The 27523-nt window shown below is 41.7% G+C and overlaps 1 protein-coding gene across 1 annotated transcript; it reads right to left on the bottom strand.

Annotated features, from left to right (window-relative positions):
* Positions 1-613: 613 nt before the first annotated feature.
* On the bottom strand, positions 614-10900 carry LOC101437941 (patched domain-containing protein 3). Its single transcript, XM_023592376.2, has 4 exons — positions 10029-10900; positions 8988-9109; positions 6179-6324; positions 614-3732 (listed from the first exon to the last, which is right to left on the bottom strand). The coding sequence occupies exons 1-4, from the start codon at positions 10680-10682 to the stop codon at positions 2216-2218; spliced, it is 2439 nt and encodes an 812-aa protein (XP_023448144.2). The 5' UTR covers positions 10683-10900; the 3' UTR covers positions 614-2215.
* Between the last annotated feature and the right edge of the window lie 16623 nt (positions 10901-27523).

The following is a 27523-nucleotide window of genomic DNA, read 5'->3' as shown; positions in this document are numbered from 1 at the left end:
CAATAAAGCATATCAAGGAGTTAGCAGAATTCTTCAAAGGGTTTAGGACCTTTGGGTTTTGAAACTGCTGCAACATTGCAAAGCAAATATCCACAGGCTTAGAAATGGTAGTTGAATTGGAAGTTTTTTGCATTCAATAGAGAACTGTTTTTTTTTTCATATGAAGTTTTGTATGAACCAATTGCTAACGAGGAAGACAATTTGAAAAATATTTTTTCTTATAATTGAAGATACAGTTATAGAATGAACATTTTCAATTACTCACAAATCATAAAAACTTTTTTTTTTGTACAACCTCCACAAGTTACAAGAAATGGCAGGGGAAACAATAATATTCCATTGTATAAATTTACATTTAAAATTAAAATTGACTTACACAAAACTGATTTGTATGAAGATGTATCTTTTTAGAAAAATTGCTCTACAGAAATTATCAGCGCTAGATGTATGAAAATGTATATTTTGAACTAATTTATCAGAAATTTATCAAAATGTCACAGCTTATAAAACACTTTTTTTTTTTTGAGGTACCAGGGCTGGGGATTGAACCCCAGACCTCATATGTAGGAAGCTGGCGCGGAACCACCGAGCCACATTGGCTTCCCTGAATTGGTTTTTTTAGTTTGTTTATTTGTTGTTTATTTGTATTTTAGGAGGCACTGGGAACCAAACCCCAGATCTCCCATGTGGGAAGCAGGCGCTCAACCGCCAGAGCCACATCTGCTCCCCTCCCCCTGCATTACGTTTTTTTTTTTCTCCTCCCCTGTGGCTTTTTGCGCATGCTGTCTGCTGTGTCCATTCCCTGTGCATTCTTCTGTGTCTGTATTTATTTATTTATTTTTAAAAATTTATTCCTCTCCCCCCTTGTGGCTTGCTTGTTGTCTGCTCTCTCTGTCCATTCGCTGCGGGCTCTGTGTTTTTTTGCTTGTCTCCCTTTTTATCGCGTCACCTTGCTGAGTTGGCTCTCTGCGGTGCTTGCAGGTCAGCGGCACTCTGCAGTGTTTGCGGGCAAGCCTGCCTTCACAAGGAGGCCCCAGGACGTGAACCCAGAGCCTCCCATATGGTAGACGGGAGCCCAACTGATTGAGCCACAGCCGCTTCCCCGCATTACATTTTTTAAGTAAATAACATTTTGGAAAAAAATAGTTTTATATTTTAGTACTTTTAACTCTGCTCTTCAAACAAGGGACCCCACATCTTCATTTTGTACTGGGTCCTGCAAATTGTGTAGCTGGCCCTGCATGTAGGAGTGAAAAGTGGCACAGATACTTTTGAAAATAACTTGGCAGTTTCTTTTAAAATTAAAGATATACTTATCCAGTTCTACCCCTAGGTATATACCCAAGGAAAATGAAAAGATATATCCATAGCAGCTTTATTTGTAATAGTCCCAAACTGGGAAAAACCTAAATGTCCATCAAGAGGAGAACAGGAAAAATATATCGTGGTAGATATTCACACATGGAGTACTCATAAATAGTAAAGGAACGAGCTGCCGACACACTCAACAACACAGGATTAACCTTGCTGACATTATGGGAAGAAAATGAACCTCTGCCCTTGCCTCTCAACAAACACAGAAGTTAACTGTGGCAGATCACATATCTAAATGTGAAAATTAAAACTATTTGCATTGAGAAGAAAACATAAATTTCTTTGTTAACTTGGAGTAGGCAAATATTTCTTACAGCGGACACATAAACCACAAACCATAAAAAAAAAAAATCGATAAGCCAGATTTTTCAATTTTGAAAACTTCTATCAAATGACGCCATTAAGAAAACACACAGAAAAACTACAGACTGGGAGAATAACTAAGTTGCATTTCCACATAATAATGCATGTAGGTAGTACAATCAAAATCATATTCCATTTATAGTACAAATAATATAAAATACTTGAATTCCAGGTATAAACTTCTAATGGAGAAATAAAGGGGAAAAAAACCACAACAAACTGTAAAGTTGTATGTTATATGGGATTGTACAGACTTAAGAAAGATGACAACACTTCCTAATTTAGTAAAGATATTTTAATGTAAGGCTAATTAATTTTTCTCAGGTTATTTTAAATAACATTTTTAAAGGGGACTATGAGGTCAAGGAAACATGCCTTTGTTTTAAGTTTATTGACTATTCTAAATTGTGCATTTTTATCAGATTGGATTGGGGCAATCAGGAATTCTGTAAGTGGTCTTTGATTTGTTAGTGGACATTCAAACAAACCTTCCGAAAAAGGTGAGGAAAACTGGAATAAAAATTAGGCCATGAGCAGCCCCAAATACCATAACCAGGAACATAATCTTAAAAAATGTCCTGAAGATGTAAGCTTTAGCTGCAGCTAAAACACACACCCCTATTACTGTTGAAATTGCACTTTGTAACACTGGATAGCCTAACAGATACAATGCCTCAATTGATTTTTGGTTTACTGAAGGTTTAGAACTAGAAATAAATGCATAGGAAATGTGTGCAGAAAAATCGAAAGAAAACCCTATACAAATGACAAGATTAATCATGGATATGGAATCAAGGTCCACATTCCAGAATGCCATGAAACCCGTCACTCCCACAATCACAGAAGCAATGGCAAAAGTTACCCACAAGGAACACAGTGGATGAGGAATTAACAATAAGGAAACAAAGAACATAGCTAGGGAAGCAACAATGACATTTCGAATAGTGTTTTCCAATATTGCAGCATACTGATCAAAATATATGAATGCCTGGTTATACACGATGAGGGGAATTTCACAGTTTTCGGCGATGCCTCGTAACTGGTATAGCATTTTCTTCTTATTGGTTGAAGAAGCAATACCCAGGGTTTGAATGAAGGCCCGGGAAGAAATTATGTTATTTGATGATGAAATATTAATATCGTATAAAAAATTTGGAAATTCATTAAAAAAATTGGGAATATTATTTACAAAAACATTCTTATCATTTAGATCTCGTTTTCCTTCTTCCATATATTTCACATACGTTCGTAACCAAAACTCTGTAAGATTCTTATCTACATAGGCATTGTGTTCAAAATCTTTCATACATTGTTCCAATTTCTGCCTAATATCTTTATCCCAGTATTCAACACTTGCAGTAACGACAACCATAACCCTGGGACCATAATTTGAAAAATACTCTTCATCTATATCATAATATGGTGTGATGTATGAATCGTCACTTGCTAGATTTCGAAGGTCTAAACCTTCCCGCACTTGGAAACACCCATAGATACTGCTTATGATATACAAAATGTATATCAGCACTACAAAAAACTTAGATTCAGTGCTTGTGAGAAAAGGGCCGAAATAGTCTCTAAAGAACAAATTCATTGGATGGATACCAGTTGCACTGTCATCGGGGACAGAACCGAGTGGGAGACAGCAGGACTTTTTTAATGACATACATTTTTGGTCAGGAGTCTCTGGCTTTTTCAGCCAGCGTAGACAGACTACTTCTCTTTTGCCATCCAGGGCCAAAAATGCTCCAAAACAGGTGATGTTATAAAAATAACAAAAGAACAGGGTTGTTCCTGTATAGATGCAAAAGTACTGGACGGACCTGAAAGAGGTCATAATCCCTGTGTAGAAGGCCAGGATGTTGGTGACGGAGGTGATTGTGATGGACACTGCCACCTGGGAATAGACACTGGACAGCCGCTGTTTTATGCTGTCCATGAGGTTGGTCCTCTGCCAGGCAGAAATCATGATGAACATGTCATCGACCCCAATGCCTGGAAAAAAGAGAACCAGAATCTTCATCCACATCAATGCCCAGTAAAATGAAACCGAATGATTCAAACGACCTTCTCTGTCCATCTGCCCCATCCCTGCTCAGGAAGTACCTTCTCTGTGATTATTTTTCCAATTTCCTCTGAAACCACATCAGAATTGATCACTCCTTTCTCTGTACTAACTCTGTGCCTTGTACATACTCCTATTATTTGCAGATGCCACAATATGCTCTACTCGCTGTCCTTAGGGCATTCAAAGGACGGGACAGGGGATGCGGGTGACTGGGTGGAAGCAGATTAGTGATATATCATTGACTCCACCAGTTTGCATGAGAGACCATTTCTCTCATAAGCCATTTTCACACCCACGTTCAAACACATCCAGCTGACATTCTGTGCCTTAAAATATAAGGTGGCCTTATGTGTTGTACAGTTAGCATCTGGCTACCTATGTGGTATGATTCGAGAGACACTGTATAGTTAACATACACACGAATAGAAATATAGTTTTGCTAATTAAAAAAAAATACCTAGAATACTATTATTCAGCTCATTTGCCCAAGGCAATATTTGCATTATCTCATTAAAATGCAAATATTGTTAAGATCAGAAATAAGTACCAAGGTAAGTCTTAAGAATCTTTTATCCAAAAAAAAAAAAATCTTTTATTCATGTCTATTAGGTAATTAGATTCTCCCCACAGTGACATTTCATGATGGACTTGGAAGAGAAGATGGGAGAACGTTTGAGGACGTGTGTCAGCATAGCCTGGAAAAGCAAGACGCCAAAGAAGAAAGAGACGTCATGAGCCTGTCCCATCCCATTAACCTTCTGCTGGAGTTGACCCTATTTTCACTCATTTGCACCTTTGTTTCTGGGTATACTGATACAAAATCAGTACTTAGAACTGAAATGCTGATTTTAATTTCAACTTTCAGCAATCTTCTCTATGGATTACATGCTAAAGTTGAAGGAACTTAGAATTGCAACATTGCCCCTTGCTCAGATGTGCCCTGGGTATGACTGAGGTAGAGGAATCCTAATTAGCACAAGTCTGTCATAAACTACATCCTGGCTACCCTATTGCTGCCAGCTTTCCGGATTCCAACTGTGCTCACCTGGACAAAAGGAAGATTCAGAAGCACTGAGGACTAAGAGTGAACTCACTGATATATGTTATGCATGCAAAAACTTAATTTTACTATTTATAGAACCGTGCTCTGAAACGGTCCCAATACATTTCTTGCTTGAGTTGCTGAAATCACATGCATGCACACACATGCATACACAGTGTCTCTCATGCATACACAGACCACACAAAAATGACTCATATCATCAATTATATACACCATAATCATGATCATTTATGGTGGTGGTGTATACTGAGTGACTGTGTATGTCTGTACTTAGGTGTGCCCCAAAGAGCTCGAATAAATAAGCTGACACCCAGGACACAGCTCATCCATTATCTTCGGCAGGAAACCAAACAGTATTTCATTCCAAGATGCTTACTTTACAAAATATAAACACCATTGTTTATTTTGACTGTAAAAGAAATTCTGAAAATACAAAAAAAAAATTCACAGAAAATTTTAAAATAACTGTAAATCTACCAGTCAGGGATAATCCCTGCTAACACTGTGGTATATCCATCCAGGACTTGTTCTGTACAAGTGTACACATATAACTGCCCTCTCTTTATTTCAAACAATCTGTTTCATAACCTGCAGTTTTCATTTAATGTATCTACCTCTTTTTAAAGACCGAATATGATTGTAACATTTTTATACACTATGTCTGATTTGCCCAATCCCATATTGATATAGGATTAGGTTGCTTTCAATATTTCCTATTTCAACTCACACCCAAATGAACATACCTGATCTACTTTTTAAACTATTGTCTTATTATTGCACAAATTCTAAGAAGTAGAATTGGTGGGTCAAAGGTATTTACTTTTTAAGTCTTTGACTTACTGTTGCAAAATTGCATTCAAAAAAAGTGTGTAACATTTATACTCACCCCCAAATGAGTGTGTACTTACAACTTCCCCAAAACCTTTAGTCTTGCTAATACTTAATTTAGTAATCTAATAAGAATAATAATCTTATTATTCTAATAATTAAATTGGCTTATTTTGCACCCCTTACTTATTCGAGATGCCAAATATTTATTTTATTTTCAGTGACTTGTATTTTGTTTTGCACATATGAATTGCCTGGTCATGCCCTTTGTCCATTTTTTCATTGGGGTGCTTGATTTTTTTCAACTATAAAGACACACAAAAAAATTTCAACTTGTTTCTCCTCTGTCTTGCCACCTCATTTTGGGTCTCTGCAGGCCCATATAGATGTAATTATTTTCCTCAGTCTCACACAAGCTCATTGCCTTATCTACTCCACATCCCTGCATACACAATGAGTAGCCTCACAATTTATTTACTCACCCAAAATAAGAAACGGTGAATTTGCAACTATGATCACAAATGGCACTCCAACGTATAACATCAGGCCAAAGCCGCTTACCACTGCCAATGCCACAGAAACCACTCCAAAGGCTGCAACACTCATTTTGTTTCGTACACAGTCACACCTGAAAGTTGGGAGGGAAAAATCATGCAATTTGTGGCGGTAGCTTCCATATTTAAATTCTGCCAATTTATAGCATTCTTGATGTGGAGGCCTATTCAGAAAACTCTAGAGCAATAATTCCCCACATCTGGCTGCTGGAGAGCTTTAATTCCCAGGCCCTGTCCCAGACCAACTGAAAAAAAAAAAAAAAGGGGTGGGGTGGGGTGGGTGGTAGTGGAGGACAGGGGAATTGGGAGCCTGTACCCTAACTAAGGTCTCCAGGGTGATTCTTAGGCAGCCAGCCCAGCACATTGCACTGACTGGCATTTTTGAACTACCCAAGATGTACTAAAGCACTGCAGAGAGCTACTTCTACTCTGACCTTTAAGCAATACAGAAATACCAGAGAAAGAACCCCAGACAGTTATCTCTCACCATCCCCTCACTCCAACTAGACATTGAAACAATCCTAAACGGTGCCTTTATTTCAAAGCTATCTCAGTGTACTTTGCGGATAACAGAAAGTGTGAAAGTCTTCTAAAACATTTTCAGGATTTCCTTCTCCTGGTGAAAAAGGCTCTGTGGAAAAGTTATTACTAATTGCCAAAGAATTTTAAATGCACTCTGTTTTGAATGACGCAACCTAAGTCTGTCTCCTTGTGGGACCAATGGGAATGGGAACATATCCACAAAATTGTACAGAACAGCTTTAGGTCGACCCCCTCAACAACCAGAAAGTTAAACTTTTGAATACTGATAATGACCTCTGGTTTTAGATTTTGCTTGTTCTGAAACTGCTTCAAAACAAATGACGGAAACCCATTCTGTATTTTTTTACTAGGGGAAGAAACTAAGTTGGAATTGAAGACTAGCAGAGAAAACTAAGGAGATGGAGCCTTGATTCCAAACGGGAACTTGATTAAAGACCACTGTCAGGCAACGCCACATTTAAACAGCTAAACTTTCTGAATAGTAACAGCAGTTGTACTCTATGGCTGTAGAACACTTTTTCTCACGCTGCTAGGGCTATGTGTTAAATTCAGGACCCCTGAACCAACACACACACACACACACATCCCTGGGCAAAAGTAAATTGCTTTGCCGTAATAAAATGATTATACTAAATACTTCCTCAAAACAACAATATTCATTTATAGGAGTTTAAGAAAAGAAAAAAGATGAACTTTGAAATCAGGAAGACTAAAGAGGATGAAAGTGACTTGGCTTATTCCCCTTCCCTCTTTCAGGTGTTTGGGTCTGTTTGGTGAATTTTCACCGGGGTAAGGTATGTTACTGGCTATGGCGACGTGACTTTGACTAGCTGCTGTGGTGCCCTTCTCTAAGGGGCCTCTCATTTAATCTCCTAGGGGGTTTAAGTAAGTATGCAGATATTCTAGTCCCCAAGAAGGACGTCCATTAAGCAGTTCATCAGAACTACCTAGGGAGATTCTTAAACATTTAGATTTCCTGGAACCGCGTTCTGCAGATTCTGATTTGGGGTGTTTCAGTAACGCAGCAGAATCTGTTTAAAATTTTCCTCAGATACTTCCATTGCTTAGGTAAAATGTGGGCTTCACTGGCAGCAAAGCCACTAGTTTCAATGAATTTAATTTTCACTAAGTAGGAAAGGGTTAAATTAGAAATCAGTGCACTTAGAAAACAAGATCTGTGCTTGGCAAGGGCTCCATGTCTCTCTGGGAAGGCGATGGCGTCTACCATCAGCAAAGAAGAGTGTACTGTATTTGAGAAGGGAAAGGCTTTCCAGATCTCAACAGAAATTGATCTATTATTTGGTATATGTTTAGTCCGTTTCCAGAATTGCAATAATTTTGAAATACTCTGGAAGCTCAATTTAGCTCTTCTTCCTACAAAATGAGGCTCAATTTGGAGCATAAACTTTTGAAAAAGGTCTCATTTTTATTCGAATGACTTCACTTCAAGAAAATAAATAGGGGACCCTAATACGTGTTCTAATAAGGGTTTTGCAGAAGGTAAATGCATGGATGCAAGGTATAAACTTCATATACCAGTATGTGCAAGAAAGGAAGTGGGCATTTTTCTTAGAGACATCTAAGAGGGCCCAGCCAGAATAGAGAGAAGAGAGCTTCAGCTTGAGAAATTTTTGGAAATAATGGATTCTCAGATTAAACCCCCAGATATTTGGATTCAGATGGGCAGGGCCTGAGAACATGTAATTTTAAGGCTCCCCAGGTGATATGTGAAAATCAGGAGAATAAAATAATCTCGGGTTCCTTTTACATCTGTATTCTACGATTTACTGCTATTTGTCATATTTTAGTGCTATGGTCACAAGAACTCAAACTAATCCCAATACCTAGAAAACAACTTTCAAGTGCTCATCAGGGAATACCCCACAGCAAAAATGGAGATATCCGAGTCAATTGAGCTAGAATTGGATTTCTTGTGTAACTGAAAGTGCTATTTCAAATTTATAGTAGGAATGGGGATTTGCTTCTTATTCTACCAATATATCTGCCTTCCAAAAGGAATAGTTAATCATAATTGATATACTATATAAAGTAAAAACTGTGTCAAATCAAGTGGAACTGGCCAGTTTCTTTTTACCATTTCATTGACTACTGTATGCTATTGCAGATGGGCAAAATTAAAAATGTCATCAGGTTTAAAAAGTAAGAGTTTAAAAGCTTGAGAAAAGTGTTTTACCTGTAGCATGATATGATTGCAAATAATATGATTAGAAGGTATGCCAAGTGAAACAAAGGGATCACTGTCATAGAAGTTGCCTCAAATTCCAGTTGTCTGGAAAGTGATGTAAAGTGGACCACCTGCCACAAAAATATACTCAGGTAAATAACTTTTAATTCCATTATTTGCATGTGAGTTACAAACACTATTGAAACACTATAGCATATTGACAGAAACATGCTAAAATTAAGTAAAAGTTCAAAATACGTGGTTATGATTTAGAGTAAAGAAGATAATGGAGATCTAAGTCCTCCCATAAAGCAAGAGCTTGCTTGCCATGATGGCTTATTTCAAAATCCCAAAAGTTTAAAACTCCTGAACACCCCATATCTGAATCTTGTGTAGAACTGTGAAATCTTGACCTCATTAGGTTGCTGGTTTCTTTTCCTCTTCTGACTGCATTAAAGTCAGTTCAGGAAGGCCTGGTGCTTCAAAGCCTTTTCCCAGGAGGTGGGTGTGTCAGTGGCCAGGGGCTTATTTAAAAGTAGGGTGGCTGGCCCAGCAATACTGGACGGCTAACAGGTGCCGGCACTAGGCTGGTTAGGTGCTTCTAGGCACTAACTTAAGAAGTGCTGAGTTATTTTCTCTTTAACTGCCACATGAAACTTTTACTTAAACATTTGTATTTTTCTTTACTCCCAAATGAATCCCAAACAAGTTTTAGGGACTGCCAGAGGCCAAGAGACACGTTAGCTAACAGCAGGAATTCCAAAGTAACTGGACTGGAAAACCAAACCCCAAAACTACGGAACAGATCTCCACTCTGGAGGATGTAGGATCAGCGTTATGGACCACAACATTCCCAAACACTGAAGATGTGTGGCATCCTCTGGAGCGTCAACTAGGAAAGCTGGATTCAGGGCCAAATACAAGTGGAGCCCAGCATTAAGCCCAGGATCCTCATCAGACCGCTGGGGAGGCCAGTGCTCCGGCCCTCGCGACAAGCCTTCCTCATATCCGCCCACCTTCCCCCCAAGCCTCTCCCGCAACCCCGGGTACCTGGATCTTCTTCAAGGCCAGCCTCTGCTCCATGTCTCTAAACTGATCCAGGAAGTGGGTCAGCCAGGTCTTGCTCTTCTTGTCGTCCTTCTCCTGCTCGGCCTTCAGGAAGTACTGCAGCCGCAGGGCCTTGGCCCCCAGGAGCAGCTGGCTGTCTCCCTTCCTCTCGCCCAGGATGGTGCCTCCCACCAGGCCGGCCAGGAAGACGGTCTGGCGGGTGAGGTTGCAGACGGGGAAGGTGATGCTCCTCAGGTCGAGGCTCTCGTCCAGCTGCCAGGCGGCCAGCAGCGGGTTGGAGGGCACGCAGAGGTCGTGGTCGCGCGCGCACACCTCCTCGTAGGGCAGCTGGGTGCCGTCCTCCAGCGCCGCCGACAGCGTCAGCACCTCGCGGTCCAGCCTGCTGACCTCGGAGAAGACGTCGCGCTCCAGCAGCGAGGCGGCGGTGGAGAAGACCAGGATGGAGGCGAAGGTGATCTCGGTGCTCTTCCTGGAGGCGGAGAAGCGGTAGGAGTCGTTGGTGGTGAAGTGGTCCTGCACGAAGCGCCGCTCCGCCTTGGCCGGGCTGCCGATCGGCGTGTAGTTCTCCTCCAGGTCCTCCTCTTTGTCCACGGGCAGGTACGCCAGGCCGGTGCCCAGCACGGCCGTGAGCACCATGGGCGCCAGCAGGAAGAGCCAGGGGTGCGAGCCCACCTGCCAGCCCAGCCGTCGGAAGGCGCGCGTCAGCGGCGCCTCCAGGCAGTTCGTGTGGCAGCGCGGCCGCTCGGCGGGCTCGGGCGGCGGCGGCGGCGGCGGCGGCTCCCACTCGGCCTCCCACCACAGCCACAGCCGCCGCCGCAGCGAGCCGCGCCGGCCGCCGGGCCGCGGCCCCGCTGACCCCTGACCCGACGACGCCCGGCGCGCCGGCGGCCGCTCAGGCCCCGCCTCCGGGCCCGGGGCCTCGGCCGCCGCCCGCTCGGCCCCCGGCGCCCCCTGGGGGTCCCCCGCCGGCCGCCGCTCGCCTTGGGGCGCCCGCGGCTCGGGCCCGGCCTCCGGGCCCGGGGCCTCGGCCGCCGCCCGCTCGGCCCCCGGCGCCCCCTGGGGGTCCCCCGCCGGCCGCCGCTCGCCTTGGGGCGCCCGCGGCTCGGGCCCGGCCTCCGGCGGCGGCGGCGGCGGCGGCTGCGCGGGCTCCGGCGCCACCTTAGCGGAGCTGAGGCTCATGTCGGGCCGGGAGAGGCGCGGTGCTCAGAGCCGAGCGCGGGCCGCGGCGTCGCCACAGGACGGGCCGCCCATCCCCGGCCGCCCGACGGTTTCCTGCGGAAGTTCCGAGGAGGCTGTTGGAGCGCGGGGGGCGCGCGCCCCGGGCCCGCGGGCCTCGCGGGGGAGCACGTGGTGGGCCCGCAGCGGGACGGCCCGACGGGTTCGGCTCCAGGCAGAAGCGCGGCCCGAAGGCGAGGAGGCTGTGTGTCGTGCCCCACGCTGGGCGCGCCCAGGAGCGCCCTGTGCCCCGGGCACAGCCTTCCCTCTCCTGGGGGTCGGCCGCCAGCACAGCTCGCAAGTAAGGCCCTTTGAACCTTCCACGCTGGTTCCGAAAGCAACAGGTACGGCCGTTCTCCTTCTTCAGTTGAAACCCAGGTTCATTTATTGAGAGAAAACTGAGAAAAGCAAAACTAAACCTTTCTAGCCCCTTCCTTCTCCCAAAAGAGGTGGTCGAAAGTGGGGTTTATCCCTACAAACCCTCTTCTATGCGTTTACAGGCATATCAAAAGTATATGTAAGGAAGCGGATGTGGCTCAAGGGATAGAGCCTCTGCCCACCACATGGGAGGTCCAGGGTTTAAACCCAGGGCCTCCTGACCCATGTGATGAGCGGGCCACTGGCAGTGCTGATGCATAAGGAATGCCTGCCCACGTGCTGGTGTCCTCTGCATAGGGGAGCCCCACAGCACAAGGAGTGCCTCCCATAAGGAGAACCACCCAGTGCAACAAAAGTGCAGCCTGCCCAGGAGTGGTGCCTCGCAGACAGAGAGCTGATGCAGCAAGATGACAACAAAAAGACAGATTCCTGGTGCTGCTGACAAGGATGTAAGTGAACACAGAAGAACACACAGGGAATGGACACAGAGAGCTGACAACTGGGGGGGGGGGGAGGGCGGGGGACGGGAGAGAAATAAATTAAAAAAATAAATCTTAAAAAAAGTATATGCAAATATATCTTGCCTAAATATTATCACACTATTTGTGCTTATCGGATTACATTTTTCACCTAATAGGTCGTCAGACCTTATCAAGTCTGTAGATATTCTTCAAGTCTGTCTTATTCTTTTCAACTATTCCATAATCTAGTATATGGAGAAAACATAAATTAGGCAGAATTCTATGGAGGAACCCATAGGCTGTTTAGAGTTTTTTGCTGTTAATAACCAGTGCCGAATGAATAAATGAATGAAAGCTCTTTCCTGCATAGGAAACTTACCTATGACCTGTATTAGGCAGAGTAGCCCTTGGTTTGTAAATAGAAAGGATAACCTAGGATCACTGTCTTGATCTAGGACCACAAACTGGGTGGCTTAAAGCAACACTTGGGGAAGAGAATGTGACTCAGGCCACTGAATTCCCACCTTCCACATCGGAGGTCCAGATTTGGTTCCCAGTGCCTCCTGGAGAAGTTGTGCAAGCCTATGAGCTGGTGTAGCCAGCTGATGAGCTGACACAACAAGATGATGCAGTGAGATGATGCAGCCAAGAGACGGCCAGAAAACACAATGAGAGATGCCACAAAGCAGGGAGCGGAGGTGGTTCAGGCGATAAGCGCCTTTCTCCCACATGGGAGATCCCTAGCTTCAGGTCCTGGTGCCTCCTAGAAAGAGAAGACCATCACACAACGAACAGACACAGCAAATGCAAACAACGAGGGGGCAGGGAGAAATAAATCTTTAAACAAGCAAACAAACAACAACATCAACAGGCAGTTATTGTCTTGCAGTTGCTGAAGCTAGAAGCCTGAAAACTAGGCGTTGGTAGGGCCAGGCTCCATCTGAAACCCAAGGGGGAATTCCTGCCTTGCTCTTCCAGCTTCGGGTGTTTTCTGGCAATCCATGTAGACCTCTGCCTCCTCTGTCGTCTCATGGCTGCTTGTCTGTGGCTCTCCCCCTTCTTATAAGGATTAAGGGCCTGTTCTACTCAGCTGTGACCTCATTTTAGCTATCCCCAAATGACCCTCTCTCCAGATAAGGTCACATTCACAGGGCTGGGGGTTAGGACATCAGCAGATCTTTCGTGAGACACCACTCACACAGTAACAGTCACATTGGAGGAATTCATGAACACGAAGGAGCAAGAGCAGAGAGTAAAAAAAGTAACCGAACCCCAGATTTTGGGTGATTAAACTGATGTTAAATTTTTGAAATACTCAGGCATGGCAGATTGCACTTTTTCTCATTGCTGTCCAACATCAGTCAGACTTTAGAAATGCCTGAGCCTGTGAAGGGCTACTTTGCTCATCGTTCTGAGCCCTGCACTGGTGTTGAACTATTTAGTAAAGGAGTCCTTTATTCTTTTTTGTTGCATTTTGTCCAAAATCAGTTGTGAATCTCTAATCAAAGTGTTCAGTAAATGGAACACCAAAGAAATTTTAAGTTTTGAAGTATTTTGCAAATTGCAATTATTGAAAACAAAGTTTGTACAGGTATACCTTAGAGATATTGCTGATTTAGTTCTAGATAACTGCAACAAAGCAAATAGCACAGTAGAGCAAGTTACACAGATTCTTGTGGTTTCCCAGTACATGTAAAAGTTTTGTTTATACTGTAGTCTACTATGTGTGCAAAGCATTATGTCTGAAAAAACAATATGCATACCCTAATTAAAATGTGACACAGAGACATGTAGTGAGCACATGCTGTTGGGAAAATGGTGCCAGTAAACTTGCTCAATGCACAGTTCCCACAGATCTTCAATTTATAAAAAATGAAATATCCACAAAGTGCAGTAAAGCAAAGTGCAGTAAAACAAGGTATATGCCTGTAAATAAGCCTTTGAAATTTATCACTATAAACGTGTGGAAGGATGTGAACAAATTAAACAATGAAAACTTAAACACCGTACAGGATTAAATTTGAAATTTTATAATTGTGCTTTGGAATTTTTCAACTTGTGACTTCTCACATCTTTTGATGAACTTCTATTTTTAATTGGATAAATTTGTATTTTGTACTGAAATGGAATGAAATTGGAAAGGCCTATTATTTTACAAAATAAACATTTGGCTTGGCATTTCAAAATATTTAGTTTTGTCTTCCAAGAAAATACAAAATATGACTTATAGATGAGTTTTGTCTTATATTTGTCTAAGAATGATACTCTGAATAGAGTGAAAAAGACAATACCAATGTGTAACAGAGAATTTTGTGGGTCAACTTGACTAGATTACAGTACCCAGCTATTTAATCAAACATTAATCAACGTGTTGTCGTGAAGGCATTTTATGTATGTGGTTAATATCTACTATTAATTGACTTTGAGGAAAGGAAATTATCCTTGAAAATGTGGGTGGGTCTCATCCAGTCAGTGGAAAGGCCTTAAGAGCAAACATTGTGATTTTCTGGGAAAAGAAGAAATTCTGTCTCAAGAATGTAACATTAACTCCTTTCCTGCCTGCTAACCTGTCATATGGATTTCAGACTTGCCAGTCCCCAAAACTCATTAAAACAAATCAATCTCTTTATTTCCAGTGGTAAAGAGGGCACTGTCTATGGTGTGATGTGACAGTAAACATGCACCACAAAATATCACCATTTTATATTCCTGATAAAATACTTAGGTAAGGCAAGGTTTAGGTGATCATGCATTTGATACCTTAGAACATTTTAATTAATGTAATGAGTATAATTAGTTTGGTTTCTTGCTTCTGATTGTGCTAGAGAGAGTGGGGAAAGAAAAGGGTGGGCTCAGGGCTTCAAATTTCTAGCTCAATCTCGGCAAAAATGACCTGAAAGTTTTGATGTCTGCCCCAAAGGAAACAGTTATTTCCAGTATCTATAAATCTGAGCTTTCTAAAAACAAAAAACAACAAAAAAAACTAGAGTATTATTCCATGAATAGCAAAATTGTAACGCAATTTGAATTCCCAACCTTGCAGGGTACCTGCTTTAAAGTGAGCACACTGACGGAAAGGAGTAGGATCCTGAAAATTAGAATGGGGACATATAGGAAGATCCCAATGAAGCTGGGGTCATTGAACCCTTAAATTCCACTGAGTCTTTGTCAGTGGAAGCAGCCCTTCACCCCCATATGAGGTTAACCCAGCTGTTCCAGAGGAACCTGTAACGGCCTCCACGGAGGAAGCACCCCTTCCACCCTCTCTGATTTGCCTGAGGAGCCTGCAATGGCCTTCTTTGAAGAAGATGTCTTGCAAGACACTACTGATTCTCCTCAGAACCTCACTCCAAATTCCTCTTTGTTTCTAGACCTATAAATACACTCAAGGTCCAGGAGGCCTCAAATGATGAGCGACAAAGTGCTTTGTACACCAAAAGAGGAAGTGTTCTCTACACCAAAAGAACTGAATGCTTTTCCCAGGTGATACAGGCAGAAATCGGGGGGATAAGCGTGGGAATGGATATAAAGGGTGTGGGATAATGGTGGAAGGAACTTAAGTTGGATCAGGGTAAAATTTATTGATGTTGGCCCTCTAAGCAGAGATTCTGAATTCACTGCTATAGCTCAAAGGGTTAAAAAGGGGGAAGAGGACTTGGCTCAATGGATAGGGCGTCTGCCTACCTCATGGGAGGTCCAGGGTTCAAACCCAGGCCTCCTTGACCTGTGTGGTGAGCTGGCCCATGTGCACTGCTGATGCGTGCAAGGAGTGCCCTGCCACACAGGGGTTCCCCTGCATAGGGGAGCCCCACGCCCAAGGAGTATGCCCCGTAAGGAGAGCCGCCCCATGTGAAAGGAAGTGCAGCCTGCCCAGGAGTGGTGCTATGCACATGGAGAGCTGACACAACAAGATGATGCAATAAAAAAGAGACAGATTCCTGGTGCTGCTAACAAGAATACAAGTGGACACAGAACAGCACACAGTGAATGGACACAGAGAGCAGACAACTGGGGGGGTGGGGTGAGGTAGGGTGGGGAAGGGGAGAGAAATTTAAAAAAAGGGGTTATAAAGGGCTGTAGTAGTTTGGTTGGCTGAAACATAGACCAAAAGTTGGCCTACACTAAATGGAGTTGAAATGCCAGTATAATATAGATAAAGGGATCCAAAGGCTTAGGGGGATTGGAATGTTAGAGTGGGTTTATCACATAAGACCTGCTCACTCACCTCTGGATACCCCTTTCATCTTGAAGGGCTTTGTGGTTGCTCTTCTGTAGGTTAGAAATCACAGGAGCAAGCCACAGGGCTCGGACGCCATGGCCTGTGCCGCCAGAGCCCCAGCAAGCCCCAAGGCCTGAGAGGTGGCCCTCGACCCGGTACCCCTCGGCAGGACGTCTCCTCAGGCACTTCCTTCTAGTCGACGTGGTCTGCGAAGATATGGGGTTCTGAAGGAGATCAAAAAGCTTCAGAAGAGCACAGATCTATTGACAAGGAAGCGGCCCTCTAGCCTCCTTGGAAGAGAAATATGCGCTAAATTCACCCGCAGTGTGGACTCCAATTGGCAAGCCCAGGCCCTGGTGGCCCTACCAGAGGCAGCAGAAGCATTTCTAGTTCATCTCTTGGAGGCCGCCTACGTCCTCTCTCTGCATGCTGGCCGTGCCCTTCTTTTCCCCAAGGATGTGCAGCTGGCCAGGAGGATCCGAGGCATTGAAGGGGACTTTGCTGAGCTCCTGCAGTCAGTATCTCTAAGCCGTTCCCGCTCACCCAGAGAGCAAGTGGATTTTGAAGAAAAGCACAACAAAACACCTAGCTTCTCATGGCTGGAGTTGAAATTTCTCTGAAGGAACTTCCCTTCTCCATCCTTAGTGCCTTGTCATCTGGCCTTGCCTTTGTTCTTTAGAAAAGGCTGGACCTGTTTTTAACTTTATGCTTGGGGCCCAGTGGCTAAGGCCTTTTTGTACGGTATTAAAGATATTTCTCTATTAAGCAATGACCAGACAACCTGAATCTCCGACAGATTTAAGCTTCTCCATATTTTAAGGACCAGATAATCTCATTTTGATTAAGAGAATTTTTTCTTACTCGTGAAAACGCATTGTGAGTGAATGTGTTAGTAGAATTTCAGGGATGATACCAAAGACTCTCCCTAAAGCCGTGGCCAGATCCTGGGAGTCTGAGCACTGCCTGGAGCCAGCTGACTCAGGGCAGTACGTGTGTGGCCACGTGGCTTCGCTCTTTTTTTTTTTTTTTAAAGAAGGAGACGATTTAAGATTGCATGGCTTTCCTTGGCAACAGAGGTAATAGATGAAACAATCAATACAATTCCAAAGACTTCAAAATTATTTTCAGCTAAAGAGTCTCCAAGGTTGACTTTAGTTCACAAATTATTCGTATGACTGTTTTAATGAATCTGAAGACATCAAATTTGCTGGTTAGTGAAGAAAAGGACATTTACTTGTTTTAAACCTTCTGTACTGCCCACGATTTTTACCATGCGAATATTTAATTTTATTTAAAACATACGGCAAAAAAATTAAGAGATGTCCACTGCAATCAGCTGCATGGAAAGATCCAGCATGTCTAGCCTGCAAATCTCCATCCACCAGATTAATCTCATCTTTAGTGGCGACATTGAGTTCTTGAGTGGCTTGTGCCTGTCAACAAATGTATAGCTTTTCAAAAACTTAGTTGAGGTTGAAATAGAAAATATTTAAGGCTTAATCTTCCAGTTCCTTCCAGAAATTCCTATTAATGTCATTCAGAAATTCTAACCTGTAGAACTTAATATTTTATTCTTATTTGTAATTCAAGATGTGTAATACTTTATACTTTGTAATTTTGTATAACTCATTGTGGAGAGGTAATAGAAATCTTTAATGAAAAAAACTTGAAACCAAGGTTGTTATACTTTTTACATGTATGTTAGCATTAAATTCTGTATTTGTATTTTACATGTTTGCAAATTTAAATGAGATATGAGCAATATTTGTGTCTCCAATAGAGTGAATATGAGCAAATAAAAATGTTGCTTTATTACAACTGGAAGCAAATTTAAAAGATTTCCAGAGAAATAAGAAGTGCCACCCAAAGATTTCAGATTTTGTGCATGGTAAAAATGATTAGTGATGGTGGGCTACTGCTAATAAAGTGTCAGTCAACTGAATTTAGAGACAAACTGAAGGGCAGGACCAGGTACTATTGCTGAGAAACCTGTAATTGTTCCAAATTGTCATATTTATGAAAACGTATAAAATAAAGCACATCTGTCCATGGAATATATTAAAAAAAAAAAAAAAAGAAATTACAATAGGAACTGCTGCCCCTGAACTGGACCCTTCAATGCAGTGGGGATAATTGGATCCCAGTGGGGCAGGGGCCAAATGGCAGCACTGAGTTGCTGAAGACATGGTGGGTGTGGTTAGCATAACATACAGCAGAGTCAAAGTAGCAATCAGAATAGCATGACTTGCAGAGACCTACAGCATTAGCACGTTGATCATTGTGTCCCTGGAAGGGGAAAAGATGGATGGTCTATTAAATTCTTACTTGCTCGATATAGGCAGAAGAGTTCCGTGTCAAGTGAGCTGAAGTCTAACTTGAATTACTAAACCAGAGAGTTCCCAGACTTGAGACCGCTTACAGACGCAGAACTCCTAGAACGCAAGGGAGGTCAGGTCCCCTTGAGGAACGACACTGCTGTATAGTACCAGAGTGTATACTGTTGATCTTTCTCCCAGCCTTCCCCCAAGGGACCTGTGGTCTTTTACCAGGGTGGCTGTGCATTGGGGAAAAGAAAATAATCAGATTTCTTGGGGATTACTGGACACTGGATCTGAACTGACATTAATTCTAGGAAATCCAAAACATCATTGTGGTCTCCCAGTCAAAGTAGGGATTTCTTGAGGTCAGTGATCAATGATTTTTTTTTTTTAAGATTTATTTATTTCTCTTCCCTCCCTCACCTCCATTGTCTGTTCTCTGTGTCTATCTGCTGCGTCTTCTTTGTCCTCTCTGTTTTTGTCAGCGGCACAGGAATCTGTGTTTCTTTTTGTTGCGTCATCTTGTTGTGTCAGCTCTCCGTGTGTGTGGCGCCATTCCTGGGCAGGCTGCACTTTCTTTCGTGCTGGGCGGCTCTCCTTACGGGGTGCACTCCTTGTGCATGGGGCTCCCCTACGCGGGGACACTCCTGCGTGGCAGGGCACTCCTTGCGCGCATCAGCACTGCACATTGGCCAGCTCCACACGGGTCAAGGAGGCCCGGGGTTTGAACTGTGGACCTCCCATGTGGTAGATGGATGCACTAACCACTGGGCCAAATCCACTGCCAGTGATCAATGATTTTTAGCTCAGGTCCATTTCACAATGGGTCCAGCATGTCCCTAATCCCAACCTATGGTATTTCCCCAGTTCTGGATTGCATAATTGGAATAGACATACTCAGCAATGGACAGAATCCCCACATTGGTTTCTTGACCTATGGAGTAACACTATTATGATAGGAAAGGTCAAGTGTAAGTTACTAGAATTGCCTCTACCTAGGAAAATAGTAAACTAAAAGCAGTATAATATTCCTGGAGGTATTTCAGAGATTAGTTCCGCTATCAAGAACTTGAAAGATGTAGGGGTGATTTTCCCACCACATCTCTATTCAGCTTGCTCACTTGGCCTGTGGAGAAAACAAATTAATCTTGGAGAATGACAGTGGGTTATCATAAACTTAACCAGGTGATAGCTCCAATTGCAGCTGCTGTTCCAGATATGGCATTGTTGCTTGAGCAGATTAATGCAGCTCCTAGCAATTGTTTTCTAGCAATTGATCTGGCAAATGCTTTTTATCTCAATATCTATTATTAAGACCACCAGAAGCAGTTCACTTCAGCTGATAAGGCCAGAAATACACCTTTCCTGTCCTACCTCATGGGTATATCAACTCTTCAGCTGTATGTCAGTTTAGTCCACAGAGTCCTTGATCACCATTCCCATCAACGGGACAGTACACTGCTCTATTACATTAATGATACGCTGATTGCACCTAGCAAGCAAGAAGTAGCAACTACTTGACTTATTGGTAAGACCTTTACATGTGCATCACTTCTGCTTTTTACTGTTAGTCATACAGTCAACCCCAGCACAGTGTGGGAAGGTGCTACACATTGGGAGCCATGTTGGCAGCTGTCTTTCACAAAACTATAGAACAGTTAAATTGAGTGATCTAGAGCTCTTGGAAACAAGGTTGGTTAAATTAAGAGGATAAATATGTTTACAGTATGTCGGTTACATAAATTTCGAACAAAAGCCATTTATATAATTATTTTTGCAACATAGATATGTAATAAAAATCTTAAAACATACATTATCAATGATACATTTCAATTTCAGGATAGTATTTACCTCTGGAAAGGGTGGGGAATAATTTGAGGGTGAGGGGTTTTAGCTGTGCTCATTATATTTTGTTTCTTCAAAATCAAAAGAGTTGAAGCAAACATGGCAAAATGGGAATAATATGAAAATCTGGGAGGTAGGTACATGTGAATCTTTTACTATTTTGATAACTGTATGTCTCAATATCTTGTAATTAAAAATTTAAAAATTGATATATCTTGTTTTGACTAGCTTTTTTAAAAAATGAGTGAGGTTGAACATCTTTAATAGATTTTGAGTAGTTCTTTTTCACTTATCTGGGATCTTCTTTCCCCAGTTGTGTGTATTTTCTTGTTCAATTTTTCATTGGTCCTCATACTTTGATTTTGGTGTTTTTGTTGCAATTCAGAAGTTTTTACAGTGTTTATGTGGTCAACTTATCAGTCTTTTCTGAATTTGGTCTTTGTGTCCTGATTTATCCCTTTCCAACAATATTATTTTTAAAAAATTATCTGTAATTTTTCTATAATTTTATTTCTTCTAGCTTTAAATCTTTGATCTATCTGGAATTTATTAGATTACTGGTTCCCCTACCTACACCCTTTTCCAAAGATTACATGTTTTTTTTTTTTTCAAACACCTTGATCTCTTTTTTTCTCTGATTTGAAATGCCAACTTTATTAAAAAAATATTTTCCAGGTGTATTTGGTTCAAATTCTGGAATTTATACGTTGTTCTTGTAATATCTCTCTCTATTTCCTCTCAATGCCATGTTGTTTCCAAAAATTAATGATTATCCTTTCATAGACTATTAAATACCCAGCAGAATTTTTCCAAAAAGATTTTGGCTATTCTTGAATGTTCAGTTTATAAGTAAATCTTAGTATCATTTTGCCATCTTCCATTTCCCCCCAAATTCTTTGGGTACTTTTTCTGATTTAACATTTCATTTACTACTGAAATGAAGGAATTTTAAAGAAAAGAATAAAGGCTTTTATTCAAGAACAATGTATGTCTTTTTATTTCTTGAAGTTTTTTTTTTGTTTTTCAGGTGAATTTTTAAGATTTCTTCAAACAGGGATACCACTTTCCTTAGTAAATTTACTTCTGTTTATTAAGTTTGTTTTATACTCGGGGACCTTTTGCTAATTTTTATAATTGCTACTATTTTTATGACTGAAGAGAATGAACATATGCATTATAATTTTGTCATGTTACTGAATTCTCTTATTTCTAATAGTTTTTCCATTGATTATTTGGATTTTTCCAGGTACACACTCAAATCTGCGAACAATGGTACTTTTTTTTTTTGCTCCTCCTTTCATCATTTCTTGAATTTCTTGACTATATTTGTAGGTCATTGTTAATTTATGGTTATAATGGAGGGTATACTTTTCTTGCTACTGAGTACAATTAGAATGCCTTTCATAATTCATAAGTAAACACAATGCTATTTGGGTTTTATGTAGATCCCTTTCTTTTTTTTTTTTAAGATTTATTTATTTATTTCTCTCCCCTTCCCCCACCCACCCTGGTTGTCGTTCTCTGTGTCTATTTGTTGCGTCTTCTTTGCCCTCTTCTGTTGTTGTCAGCGGCATGGGAATCTGTGTTTCTTTTTGCTGTGTCATCTTGTGTCATTTCTCCGTGTGGGCGGTGCCATTCTTAGGCAGGCTGCACTTTCTTTGGTGTTGGGCAGCTCTCCTTACAGGGCGCACTGCTTGCGCGTGGGGCTCCCCTACATGAGGGACACCCCTGCATGGCATGGCACTCCTTGTGCGCATCAGCACTGCACGTGGGCCAGCTGCACACAGGTCAAGGAGGCCCGGGGTTTGAACCGCGGACCGCCCATGTGGTAGCCGGACGCCCTAACCACTGGGCCAAGTCTGCCACCTAGATCCTTTTCTATTTGCCTCTTTTTATTGAGGCAAAATTCACATAATATAAAAGTAACCATTTTAAAGTATACAATTCAGTGTCATTTAGTACATTTACTATGTTGTGCAACCATCACTCTAATTTCAAAACATTTTCATCACCCTAGAAGGAACCCCATACTCTTTTTTTCCAGTTAAAAGCAAGTGTTATTTTATATGAAAAAAAATTACAGATTACTGATCACAGGAACAATTTGCCACTTGCACTGATATACTGTGATCTTGTTGTTTTACATTTATCTGGTCTACTCCAGCTCTTTTTTGATTACTATTTCATGAAATACCTTTTTCCAACCTTTCACTTTTAATCTGATTGTGTCCTACATCAGAGGTGAGTCTCTTGTAGACAACATATAGATGGCTCATATTATTGTATCCATTCTCTTGGTATATCATTTGATTGGGGAGTTCAATCCATTAACATTCAGTGGTATTACTGTAAAGGCATTATTTACTTCATCTATTTTGTCCTTCGACTCTCTGTTGTCTTATTGTTCTAATATCTGTCTTCTTACCCTTTAGCTTACTCTTCTTAATAATCTTCATTTCTAAACTCTTCTCCAAATCTCTCGCCCTTCTATTTTTTCCTTTCAGGTTGCAGCACCCCCTTTAGTATTTCTTGTAAAACTGGGCTTTTCATAACATATTCTATCCATTTTTTATTTTCTGTGGACTTTGAACTCTCCCTCATTTTTGAAGGACAGCTTTGAAGGCAGAATTCTTGGTTGGTTATTTTTTTTTTCTCAATACCTTAAGTACATCATACCACTGTCCTCTCACCTCCATGGTTTCTGATGAAAGGTTGGCACTTAATCTTACTGAGTTTCCCTTGTATGATGATGCTTTGCTTTTCTCTTGCTGCTTTCAGAATTCTCTTTTTAGCTCTGGTATTTGTCATTCTGAATAGTGGGTGTCTCGGGGTAGGTCTGTTTAGACTTATTCTGTTTGGGGTGTGTTGTCCTTCTTGGATATTGATATTTATGTCCTTCATAAGGGCTGGGAAGTTTTCGATCTTTATTTCCTCAGATATTCTTTTTGCCTCTTTTCCATTCTCTTCTCCTTCTGGGACACCAATAATGTGCATGTTTGTGCATTTCACATTGTCATTCATTTCCCTGAGACTCTGTTCCTTTTTTCCCTTTCTCTTTCTGTTCTCCTGTTTTTTTTTCAATTCAGATGTTCTGTCTTTGAAATCACTTAATTCTGTCTTCAAGCAATTCAAATATGCTCTTAGGAGCCTCTAAATTATTTTTAACCTCATTCATTGTGTTTTTCATTCCCATAAGGTCTGTTGCTTTTCTTTGCAGCCTTTCAAATTGTTCTTTATGCTCTCCCAGTGTCTTTTTAATATCCTTTATCTCTTTAGTCATATTTTCTTTAAATTCTTTGAAGTGATATCAGAGAGTTGAGTGATTATCATTGGCTAATTGTATTAAGTCCTGTATCTCTTCAGGATATTTGATTTATTTTGGCTGGGCCATCTCTTTCTGTTTCCTAGTATGGCTTATAATTTTTTGCTGATGTCTAGGCATCTGAATATGTTGGTAAAATTTACTCTAATGGCTAATTTCTCTCTCTTGCCTATTTTCCCCCCACAGCTCTTCTTTGATATTTTGTTCAACTTATTCTCAGTTTTTAAAATTGCCCAGCTTTAGGGAAACGGACTTTGGCCCAGTGGTTAGGGCGTCCGTCTACCACATGGGAGGCCCGCGGTTCAAGCCCCGGGCCTCCTGGACCCGTGTGGAGCTGGCCCATGCGCAGTGCTGATGCGCGCAAGGAGTGCCGTGCCCCACAGGGGTGTCCCCCGCGTAGGGGAGCCCCACGCACAAGGAGTGCACCCATAAGGAGAGCCGCCCAGCCCTAAGGAGGGAGCAGCCTGCCGAGGAATGGTGCCGCCCACACTTCCCGTGCCGTGCCGCTGACGACAACAGAAGCGGACAAAGAAACAAGACGCAGCAAAAAGACACAGAAAACAGACAACCAGGGGAGGGGAGGGGAATTAAATAAATAAAAATAAATCTTAAAAAAAAAAAATAAAAAAAAAAAAAAAAAAAATTGCCCAGCTTTAGTTTTCAAAATTGGGCCAGGTACTCACTAGTGGGACACAGATTTTCTCCCAGGGATTGGAAATAGAGAGCCTGAACAGTTTTTGTCCATGCAATTTCCCGACTGGCCAGCAGATGGCAGTAGTCAGCACATAGTTCCATGGAGGTGTTTAAGTCTTGGCTTTCCTGTGTTGACTCTCCAGACTGAAGATTCAAAGTGGGCTCTGCTGGCCTTATTCACTGAAGGAAAGCACCCTGACCTTCCCTCCCTTTCCCTTGAAACAGCTGACAAGGAGGAAGATGTCTGCTCCCCTTTCAGTTGGTTGCACTGAGCCAGGTATTTTACTCCAGCTTAATATCTTAGGAGTGAAGGAGGGGAGCCCTTCCCACCTACTATGGGGGCTTGGTAACTCACATTTGTCATTTCAGCTTCTTTGTCTCTCTGTCCCTCACGTTCCTGGGAGTTGTGTAGCATTGTCCTGGTCTGCTGACCCCCGAAGCAATTCCCTCAGGCAGCTTTTGGCTCTTTCTTTGTATTTTTGTGAGTGCATTCAGCTCTGCCTGTTGGTTCATTGCCATCTTCCCACAATCCTTTCCCCATACTCTTTAAACACTCTCCCATTCCTCTTTTTCCCTATTCCCTGTTAACCACTAATCTGCTTCCTGTCTCTATGGATTTCTCTATTCTGGATATTTCATATAAGTGGAATCATAAAATATGTGGCCTTTTGTTCCTGGCTTCTTTCACTTACTAATAATATAATGTTTTAGAGGTTGATCCATGTGATAGCATTTATCAGTACTTTGTTCTTTTTTATGGCTGAATAGTATTTCATTGAATGGATATACCACTTTTTATCCATTCATCAATTGATAGATCTACTTGTTTCTAATACAAGTGAATATATTATTAAATGTCTTATTAATATATTCATATGGTTTTTCTTAATATTGTGATTTATGCTTATAGATTTTACATTACTGTAACATTCTTACACTCTTGGAATGAAGCCCATTTCTAATTTATAAAATGATGAGCAACCCTTCTAGCATGAACACAGATGGAACAGCTGAAACAGTTATGGCTGCCTAGAGAGTGTCCAATACATTTTATATAATAACATTATTATTACTGTCATCATTCTCACTATCTTTTCATGGAGCTGAATTACATTTTCCTAATATCTATCCCAGATTGTGCATCAGTGATCATGAGAGATTGGTCTCCAGCTTTCTTTTATTAAACCTGACCTTTATCAGGTTTATGTTGTTATGACGATTCATAAAAAGAGAGTTGAGAAACTTTCCTCCTCTCCCTAAGCTCTGATAGTTTAATAATGTTGGGATCATTTGTTAATTAAAGATTTGTTTAATTAATCTGTGAATCTGTCTGGCTCTGGTACTTTAGGAGGGGTGGATCGAGAGGAACAGAGAGAGATGCATGGAAGAGTTGTTTGGAAAATATTTCAATTTTTGTCTGTGATACTGATCAGTTTAGAATTTCTATCTTTTCAAATTTTTAAATTTAGATTGTTCTAAAAACTCATCCATTTCTTCCAGATTTTCAAGTTTATTTGCATAATGACTAAACAGTATATTTTTGGGAAGCAGATGTGACTCAAGTGATTGGGCTCCTGTCTACCATATGAGCAGTCCAGGGTTCAATTCCCAGGGCCTCCTGATGGAGAGCTGGGACAGCAAGATGATGCAACAAAAAGATACACAGAGGAGAGACAATAAGAGATACAGCAGACCAGGGAGAGATGAGGTGGTGCAAGAGATTGAACACCTCTGTCCCACTGTGGACGGTCCCAGGATTGGTTTCTGGTACCCCCTGAAGAGAAGACAAGCAGAGACAGAAGAATATACACCGAGTGGACACAGAGAACAGACAATGCGGGGGGGGGGGGGGGGGGCGGGGGATGGGGTGAAAAACAATTTGGTTTTATATTCTTTTTTTATTTCTTGTGTGTTTGAAGTTATTCCTCCATTCTCATTTTTAATTTCACGTGTCTATGTTTTCTCCCACTCTTTACCTCGATTAGGGTAACTATGGATTATCATCACATTTTTTTCTTTGGAAAAAAACCACACTTGGACTTTAAAATGTCAGATCCAATATTTTTCTGGTTTTTTTTTCAATTGCTGAACATTGGCTAGAATGTTTTAAAATACTTTTTCTGACTTTTTATTTATTTTGTTATTCATTTTGTAAAATATTTAGTTGAATGTAGCAGTTTGAGATTATTTTATGAATCCTGAGAAAAGAAAGATTGTTTTTTAACTAATCTACTCCTGTGGGTGTGATACCTTTTGATCACATTAAATATGGTTGAGGAGCCTTTGGTTAGATTACTTGATAAGATGACTTGAGGGCTTTTGATTGGACTATGTCATTGAGGCATGACTCAGGTTCAGTCTCCACCCCCTTGCTGGGTTCTGATATAAATGGAAACAAGGAGAGACAGACATAGGAAAAGGAAGCTACCATATTTGATCCTGCTTTATAGGAGACAGGACTAGAGGATCACTTAAGCACAAAGTCCCAAGAGTTTGGACTCATGGAGCAGCTCAAGAGATGAGCCCTGCTATATGTCTGATAGCTTATAGGTGAACTTGGCCAGAAAGTGGAAGAGCTGAGACAGATAAAAGAGGCACAGAAAAAGACAAACCTTATGCCTTATTACCATCAACTGAGCTCATATCTTGGTAGAGATTGGTGGCCATCTTGCTTCTACACGTGGCAACTGACTTTGGTGAGAAAGCACCTCTGATGGTGCCTTGGTTTGGACTTTTCTTATGGCTTTGGAACTGTTAGCTTTTACCTCCAAATAAATCCCCTTTATAAAAGCCAACCCATTTCTAGTACTTAGCATTGACAGCTGTTTGGCAAACTAAAACAGAAATCGGTACTGTTAGGCCCCCAGGGAGTTGAATGATAACACAAGACACAACATACATTTTATGGGAATTCCAGAAGGAGAAAAGAAGTGGAAAAGGGGCAGAAAGAATAGTTGAGGGAATGAGGGCTGAAAATTTCCCAACTCTCATTAAAGAAGTGAGTTCATATGTCCAAGAAGCACAGC

This window comes from Dasypus novemcinctus, chromosome 5 (assembly GCF_030445035.2).
Source record: "Dasypus novemcinctus isolate mDasNov1 chromosome 5, mDasNov1.1.hap2, whole genome shotgun sequence".
Taxonomy (NCBI): Eukaryota; Metazoa; Chordata; class Mammalia; order Cingulata; family Dasypodidae; genus Dasypus; species Dasypus novemcinctus.
The sequence above is the reverse complement of the archived record's forward strand: the minus strand, read 5'-3'. Positions and strand labels throughout refer to the sequence as shown.

What these genes read in the sequence shown, in the direction of transcription:
- LOC101437941 (XM_023592376.2), bottom strand. Translation starts at nt 10,682, where the DNA reads ATGGTGCTCACGGCCGTGCTGGGCACCGGCCTGGCGTACCTGCCCGTG. An exon ending in TGGCCTTGAAGAAGATCCAG is followed by an intron (nt 9,110 to 10,028) that starts GTACCCGGGGTT and finishes TTTTTGTGGCAG; the next exon opens with GTGGTCCACTTTACATCACT. An exon ending in TTCACCGTTTCTTATTTTGG is followed by an intron (nt 3,733 to 6,178) that starts GTGAGTAAATAA and finishes TCTTTTTTCCAG; the next exon opens with GCATTGGGGTCGATGACATG.